Source organism: Vulpes lagopus, chromosome 11 (assembly GCF_018345385.1).
Source record: "Vulpes lagopus strain Blue_001 chromosome 11, ASM1834538v1, whole genome shotgun sequence".
NCBI classification, from domain to species: Eukaryota; Metazoa; Chordata; class Mammalia; order Carnivora; family Canidae; genus Vulpes; species Vulpes lagopus.
The window spans coordinates 12,797,673-12,806,511 of NC_054834.1; the positions used below are offsets into that span (position 1 = coordinate 12,797,673).

At 40.1% G+C, this 8,839-nt stretch overlaps 1 protein-coding gene across 1 annotated transcript in view; it reads left to right on the forward strand.

Annotated features, from left to right (window-relative positions):
* Positions 1–5,542, forward strand: part of SLC26A3 (solute carrier family 26 member 3) — a 34,683-nt gene extending 29,141 nt beyond the window's left edge. The window contains exons 18-21 of the mRNA XM_041723575.1: positions 1,270–1,324; positions 2,742–2,884; positions 3,007–3,072; positions 5,042–5,542. Of these exons, the coding sequence (XP_041579509.1) occupies positions 1,270–1,324; positions 2,742–2,884; positions 3,007–3,072; positions 5,042–5,065 (288 nt within the window). The 3' untranslated portion in view covers positions 5,066–5,542. The remainder of the gene's footprint in view (positions 1–1,269; positions 1,325–2,741; positions 2,885–3,006; positions 3,073–5,041) is intronic.
* Positions 5,543–8,839: the final 3,297 nt, after the last annotated feature.

Here is an 8,839-nt window from a genome sequence, read left to right on the forward strand (position 1 = left end):
CAAAGGTAAAAAGTTATGTTTGCAGGAAGATGCTCCTTTAGATACTATATACTTAAGTAGAAGTAAATCCGAATCTGGGGCTATTCCATGCAGAGAGTGGGAGTGAGGTGGTGAGTGTGTTCAGGGAGCTCTTTAAAAGAGCATGTCCCGGGATTGGCATATAATTTTGAAAACAACTGCACCCATATTTCCAATGTATGATGAACCTGCCACACTACACAACTACACCCACACCCCTACCAAATTCCAGTTCTGCAGGCCCTTCAGATCCTTGTGGGCATTGTATCTACTACATTGTCCTGAAATGCAGAATATTTGGGAAGGTCCTGGACAAAAAATGGAATAGTGGATTCTTTTGTTCTGTCCTTATCCATTATAGACTGATGACATTTCAGTGGGATGTATAAAATATGTTTCCCACCTCTCCCCATCACCCCTACCCCCACCAAAAGAGTAGCTATGGGAAAGAATCAACGTGCCATGTGATTTAAGAACAGGACTAAAACTTTCAGGTTGGATTCTGTTTCCTTTCCCTGGTTCTGTCAGCATTGTCTAAAATAAATTTGTTTCCAAGAGATGCAGAAACACATGTAGAGAAAATTTTAATTATTCCACACTTACCCCTCTTTTTCTTGGTGGTTCACAGAAATCTGCCTAAGAGTTGAGCTAAGATAAGATCTATTAAACATGGGTAAACTGGATACAAAATTAGAAAATTGAATCAATTTCATTTCCTTCAAACTTAAAAAAAATCTTAACATCACAGAACTCTCAAAACTGCTTGCTTTTCCTTTTCTTTCTCCATTTTCGTGTTCATTTTAGCTTTGTGCACACATACACAGAAAATCTGTTTTTTGATCCCAACAAAATAGCACAAAGGACCGGGACTCTGTTTCCTTAAAGCCCTTATTCTTAGTTCAGTGCCTACTAGAGGTTCAGTGTTTGTTGATGATGACAATGATTCTAATGATCAGCTGAAACGATTAATAGCATTAGCTATTTTTCTTACCTTATATGACCTCACTCACATCACTACTGGTATTTATTCCTAGCCTAGGACCTGGAAAACACATAAAGATTCATTGGCATTAGCTACCTATCTGGTCACTGTGGACAGGAATAATGAACAATTTATAAGCCGTAGGGTTTGGGTTTTTTCTTCTTCTGTGTAGCTAGAAAGTTTTGGCCAGGGTCATTCCATAAAGGATTCCTTCATGTTTCTGACAAATATAACTGTTCCCTAAGGAAGATCTATTTTCTTTTTAACAGATTTTGCAAGAATTTATCAGGATCAACGTAGATGTGTATATTGTTGGAAGTGATGGTAAGTTGTTTTTATGTGCTGACAATTACTTCAGGCTTATGGCCAACTCTCAGTGTAGACAGCCTCTCCAAAGGGTGGGTCTTATGATCACCAAAAAGGTAGCCAGGCAGATAGAAATCCCTAAGGATAGCATCTTTATATTTTAGTTGTATTGATATGTAATTAAATTAACTTTACGGGGCACCTGGGTTGCTCAGTGGTTGAGCATCTACCTTTTGCTCAGATCCTGGTCCCGGGGACCTGGGATCAAATCCTGCATCGGGCTCCCCACGGGGAGCCTGCTTCTCCCTCTCCCGATGTCTCTGCTTTTCTGTGTGTGTCTTTCATGAACAAATAAATTCTTTAAAAAAAATTAACTTTACAATTTGAAACCTTTTAATAGGCAGCCAAAGAGTGAATATGTAATCATTTTTAACACTAATCTTCCTGATAAGATATCGTGGCCACTATTTTAAGAACTAAGAAAGCGTTAAAGGGATGCTCGGGTAGCTCAGCAGTCGGACGTCTTCCTTCAGCTTAGGGGGTGATCCCGAAGACCGGGGATCCAATCCATCCCACACCGGCTCCCTGCATGGAACCTGCTTCTCCCTCTGCCTGTGTCTCTGCCTCTCTCTGTGTCTCTCATGAATAAATAAGTAAAATCTTTAAAAAAAAAAGAAGAAGAAGAAAACGTTAAAGAAAAAAGATCAAATTGCTTCCTGCCTTTTCCTTTCGTTACTATAGGAATATATACATGTTCTATTTTCCTTGAGGGCAAGTTTCATCCACTTAATTTATCTCTTGAACCTTCATATTACTCAGCCAGGGCCCTGCACAGAGCACCCATGAGGTAATATTTGGTTGAGTGATCTGCACAAACAAGTGCTGGTTAGTTCCTATAAGAAGTGGGTTCCTCAAAGATAGCTGGAGGGGGAATGCAGGGTGCCAAGGAAGGTGATTTCTCAAGGAACATGGCAGCTTTGGGAGAAAATGCACTACAGTAAGTGACTGGCAAATAATAGGTCCAACAATCCCGAGCCAGAGCATGTCACTGGCCTATGAGCATATGTCCCAATTTTGAATTAGCCACATTTTGCTGCTTTAATCATTAGCCAGGGAGACTAACTCACTAGGCTCTTGCCTAAAGGAAAATGGATTTTCTTCTGAGAAGTACTAAAAGTTTTCCTCATTTGAATCTTTTTCCCTCTTTCTTTTTACATGAGGGGAGTAAATGTATAGTTTTTATTAGAAAGGTATCCTTTTATTCCAGAAAACACCATAGTAATGGCACACCGGAATTGTACCATTGCAATCCCCAAACACCCCACCAAATGTCAATGAACTGCACGGTTGCAAATAGAAATTCAAATCTCCAGTGTCAAGAAGAAAACTGTGGCCAGTTACTTCTTCCTGTTATCCTTTCTTTCCCTCTCTTCAGACGATTTCATTGAGAAGCTTGCGCGGTGTGAATTTTTTGACGATGAAGTCAAGGACTCAATCTTTTTCTTAACAATCCATGATGCTGTTTTGCACATTTGGATGAAGAAGGACTACGGCGTTTCAAAGTTTAATTCCAGCCAGGTACCAGCTCTTTGGTGACTTTCACATTTATATAAAAACCATCTGTGCTTAAAATTCCCTTTCTTCTTCAACATTAAAAAAAAAAAAAATCCTAATCCGTCATTCCATTCTGGTTTTCTCAGGAAAAAGAAATGAAATTTGATTTCACCATAAACACAAATGGAGGATTACGTAATCGGGAATGTCAGGTAAGATTCTTCAACAGGTTTAGCTTTATCTAGACATCACAACAAGAAACTGAAAGGCAGTGAAGCCTTTGCAGGACGCTGCAGAAAGCCCAGGATCTGTTTGAGCCTCTGTGCTTCTTCCTTAGAAATGGAAGCGAGGCCAGTTTTCCCAGGGACTTTGGGGAAAAATAAACTCAGATCAGTACAAAAAAGAATAGAAAATAGTGATATACGAGGTCTCTATTGATGCAATGTTGAGCAGAGAGAGATCGATCTCTTTATGTTTTCAAAGTCCTTACAGCCAAGATCTTAAACTACTCTTGTAATAATCCTTGAGGCAGAGAAAGTATTGCTATTTGCACTTACAGATGAATTAACGCGGACGCTGAGAAGCTAATACGGGCTCTGGCTTCCCCAGCACAGGGCCTAGCCCAAGCATGAAAGTGAAGTTCCTCTCTTCCCTTACTAGGAAGATTTGCCATGTTCATTTAACTGGATAGTTCTATTTCATTTTAGAACACTCATTTCTAGACTATTAAGCCCTTTAAGGGAATGCCTCCAGTTTGGGAAAAGCAGAGTCACAAATCAAATTTGGCAGCTGCTATAGGTCAGGTACATGGTAGATGCAATACATTCATTATCTCATCCTTACAACAATATGCAAAGAAGATGTCTTCATTTCATAAATGAAATTAGGAAGGGCTCAGAGAACTTAATTAATTTGCTTAAGATCATGCACCAAAGAGACAGCAACAGGGTTTGAAGCGAGATCTGGGCTCTATTCTCTATGCTACACTGGCTCGATCCTTTGGTGAAAGACTAAAGGAATCGGGGATCCTGAGAAAGAACCTAATGATCGTCTTCAAGTACAGGAGGTGGCTGATGGTATTTCTCTTATTTGAAGAGAGGTTTGAGAAGAAAAGAAAACAGGAATTTAGATTAGAAATGAAGCAGTATATGGCCTAAGATAACCCTGGACCATTATTAAAAGTTATGCCAAACAGGAAAAGTTCAATGAGAAAGCCATTCCAGAAGTTAGAGAGGCCCGAGCAAGAGCTCATTCTCAAAAAGCACTGGTCATGTTTCTAACCAGCCGTGTTTCCAGGGCTGGATTCTAGAGAAGCCCACAAGTGGCACCTCGCCTGAGCCCCCTAGAAGGAGCGCCTTACTAGAAAGCCTCTCCCCAGTACTTGGATTCAGAACTGTCACCAGGTTGTAAAGGATAAAGTGTAAAGGGATCCCTGGGTGGCGCAGCGGTTTAGCGCCTGCCTTTGGCCCAGGGCGTGATCCTGGAGACCCGGGATCTAATACCACGTTGGGCTCCCGGTGCATGGAGCCTGCTTCTCCCCTCTGCCTGTGTCTCTAGGCCTCTCTCTCTCTCTCACTGTGTGCCTATCATAAGTAAATAAAATTTTTTTTAAAAAAAGGATAAAGTGTAAAAACAGAACTTACACCTACTGGGTCTGATCAAAGCTTCAGAAGCAACCGTCTCACAGGGTGTAGTCAGGACCATCCTGTACCTGTTGCCCCATGTTAAAACGAGAAAATGAACCACAAAAATCTAACACCAACTCCTTACTACATGAGTTAGAGGTAAGATAAATGAGGCCACCAGTGGTGATTCACATAAAAGCTGAACGTGCCTGGCCGCGTACAGAGCCCCCTGGAGTTCCTGTGGCCCCTAAAACAGGTGAAGGAGTGGATTGCTGCAACCACTGTGTTGTTCTTTCGATGAAGCTAACTCAGGCCTCTGAAGCAGACACTTCCCTCACACCACGGTATCACATGGGTCTATGTTAGGCAAGTAGCAATGGAAGGTCTGTGATCATTAAAATTCAAGATGAAAATTTTGTGGATGACTCTGGTAAGTTCTAGGTCTTGATTTTAATAAGATGGACCACATTTGCTCTTTTGGAGTACAAGATATGGTTATTGAAAGGGACAGAACATAATGAGTCTTTTAAGACCAGAACTTTCTATCTTCTTCCAGATACCAGTTGAAACGAAATTCTAGGCAAAATTCATGCAGACGGATCCTCACCTGTCATCCAAAGAACAACTTTATACCCAGGAAGTTATTGATAAGTTCATACGTTGTATGAAGAATACTTTTACTTGACAAAATTATGTTTCAAACTTTGGAACGAGATTGTTCTAGCATGGTATATTTTTCACATGTCTAGTATAAAATTATGTAAATACCCTTAATTTTATATCTTGTAGATTTATCAAGGGAAGAAAATTTTTTGTTTATATGTATTTTTATAGCACCGACAGATTCCCATCCAAGTCATGACCTTCACGCACAGGTTTCGCCGTGTATTTACACCACTGTTTTGAATCTTGTAATTTATACAGTTCATACTGATACATTTTCATTTTTAAAAATTCCATTGCGGGGCGCTTGGGTGGCTCAGTGGTTGAGCATCTGCCTTCAGCTCAGGGCGTGACCCCGGGGTCCCGGGATCGAGTCCCGCACCGGGCCCTCCGCAGGGAGCCTGCTTCTCCCTCTGCCTGTGTCTCTGCCTCTCTGTGTCTCTCATGAATAAATACATAAAATCTTAAAAAAAAAAAATCCGTTGTACAGTGGATATGTCTTGTTTTGTTAAATTTCTTGTTAGCTTTCTGAAATACACCTGCCCGTGGGTACCTCTGAGGTGGTCTGGCTGGAAACCTGCCACCTGAGAATCCTCTGAAACCTGGAACCCCTGCAATGACACTTACCTTTGCCCAGTTTGTGATCATCACTGTAACCTTCTAGTGCATCCAACGCCCTCCTATCCAGATCTGGGCACCATCTTTCTAATGCCATATCTGTAACCATAACTAGCTTTTGAGGCAAGCCCTTTCTTCAGGGTAGGATGAAAATTGTATAAGGTAATGAAGATATAAAATGGAAAAGCAAGAAGGTGAAAAGCAAAGAGAAAACATGATGTGTAACCAGTTCTTCCTGGTCGTAGAGGAAAGAAAAGACAGCAGGACAAAGCAGGACTCTTTTCTTCACAGCTGGTGATTATTTGTAACTCACAGCTCGAGAGCTCAGTTTAGCTGGAGCATGCGTCTTGGCACACATGCTTCTCTTTTTTTTGCTGGCATTGTTCTCAGTGCAAATTGTATTTATTTTATGTAATAGAGAATATTGTGACTTTGTAAAAAATAATTTTGTCAATGGGAAAAGTCCCAGTGGTTTTAGATCTCATCTCTAAGGGTTTCCTTCTATCCTTTATTTAGCGTCTTGACTGAATCCATTAGACTTAAAATCAATTACAGGAAGGTGAAACAAAGGTACTGACACAGCTACTCTTAAAAACCAGAAGATAAGCACTCTTTGAAGAAACAGTTGTTAAATTTTTGAGTTAGATATTCCTTGTAGAGAGCCTCATGCACCCTACAGACTTTAGGGAAAACACACACACGCACACATTTTATACTTGATTTATACATGATGCACTTATATAGGCCATTCCATGAATGTCAGGTTAAGAGCTCTTTCTCTGTAAAGGTCAGGGAGGAGAAATTGAAAACATAAGCCCATTTCATTGATCACTTGGCTTGGAAGTGGAGCAAAAGCCTTATGTAGGATTATGGCAGGTGTCTACATCTTCCCAAATAAAGGAGCTCTTTATACCTTTCTTGCTCATCTGAGTGACTTGGAGCACTCCAACCATTGTGTCCCCACTTCAATCTATTCAACCGTAACATCTTAGAGGTTCACTTAACCTCACCCGTAAATGTTTTTTCTCTTGGGCCTCTCAGGTGGGTATGCTTTGGGTAGTGGGAGTACATGGGGCTGGGCCTCTACTCGCCTGCCTCAGAGCAAATATTGGAAATTGGTACAAAACTCTGATCCCTGCTTTAGTAAAAGGCCAAGAGACCATGTTGGAAGATAAAAATAAAATTTCTCTAAGTCAAGTCAGAGCAAGACTGAAAGCAAGAGGATATCCAGTGATTCAACTGGATGAAAGAACAACTTGTGAAGAGAGATACATGACTGAAATTAAGAAAGGTTGAAGCTAGTACATGCTGAGTTTATCCTTCAAATTTTTCTAATAATTATTTTAAGTATTTCACATACATTCTTGTCTAAACACAGTAGCTTACCACTTAGAAATGCAAATTAAATGTTCTAAATGCAAATTTGACCATATATTGCATAAACAAGAACAGACCATAGGACTCAATTCATTTTTCTGTCATTTTCATCTGGACATCAATCTACTGACCTCCTTGACCCTCAGTCCCCTCTGCCAGCACCTTTTCCACCCCAGCTAATGCCAACTCCAGTCTTCCAGCTGCTCAGGTTGAAAAATTTGTTGGGAAATTCCCTATTGAGTCTACCTTTAAGATATGTACCTTAGATCTATATATCTTGAATCAAGTCATTTAATTCTCAAAGTAGACCACCTAAGGAAGATACTGTTTGTCCTCATTTTTTAGAAAAGCAAAATAAACCAAGGCTCAAAGAGGTAAGTAAGAAACTAGTCTGCTACCTAGTTGCAGGGTGGAGAGTCAGAATTCAGCCTAGGGCAGCCCGGGTGGCTCAGCGGTTTAGCGCCTGCCTTCAGCCCAGGGCATGATCCCGGAGACCTGGGATCGAGTCCCACATCGGGCTCCCTGCATGGAGCCTGCTTCTCTCTCTGCCTCTCTTCCTGTGTGTCTTTTATGAATAAATAAATAAAATCTTAAAAAAAAAAAAAAAAGAATTCAGCCTAGACAGCCAAACTCCAGAGCCAGGCTCTTAATTATTAGGAAATATTACCTCACAAAAGAAATTAACACCTGTCTAAAAACTGATCTAGCAAAGGCAGGACTAAAGTCCGCAAAAATAGAGGTACATTGTACAGATTTGTTCCAAAGTCGCTAATTTAACATTGTACAATGAAAATGTACCCAGAAGAGCTATTAGGAAATGTAATATAAATGTCCAGAGTCTAATAAACTTAGTATTTCTCTCTCATTATGGCTGTGTGTATATTTTCATGATACATTTTTTAAGATAATTTTTTTTTCCTAGCTACTATCCTTTGAAAAAGAATATAAGAGATTTTTTGAGGAAAATTTAGGAATGACTATCAAGAATAATCTCTAGATGAGTTAGAATGTAAGCTCCGAAAGGGCAGTGACCATATCTAACTTAGTTCACCATTATATACCCATTGTCTCACATATAGTGATTAATTTATGTACATATATTTATTACATTTTTACACATATGAATTATTTTATATATTTATCCTTCCACAAGTACCACCATCATCTCTTGTGTAAATTACTAAAACCTTCTGACTGGTCTCTCTTTACCTTCCTCAACTTTCCCAAACACACAGCCAGAAAAATCCTTCTAAAAAGGACCAGATCATTCCATTCCTTTGCTCAGAATCCCACAGTGGCTTCCCAAGTCAGAGCAAGGTCAAAGTTTATGATGGCCCAGAAAGCTTGTGATCTCCCCATTCCCTGTTATTAGCTCTCTGACCTCCTCTTCTTGCTCATCTCTCATTCCAATCCAGTCTCCTTGCTGTTCTCCGTATCTGCCAGGTGACCTTTATACACTATTTCTGCTTAGAAAAGTTCTGCCCATACCATAGTATCTATGTGGCTCTCACCTATTTCAAAGATTTTCATTTTTTGTTTTTAAGTAATCTCTACACCCAACGTGGACCTTGAATATACAACCCCAAGATCAAGAGTTGCATGCTCTGCCAACTGGGCCAGCCAGGCACCTCATTGTGAATATTTAAAAAAAATTTTTAAGTAACCTCACCTACTGCAAATCATTCTCAAATGTCAT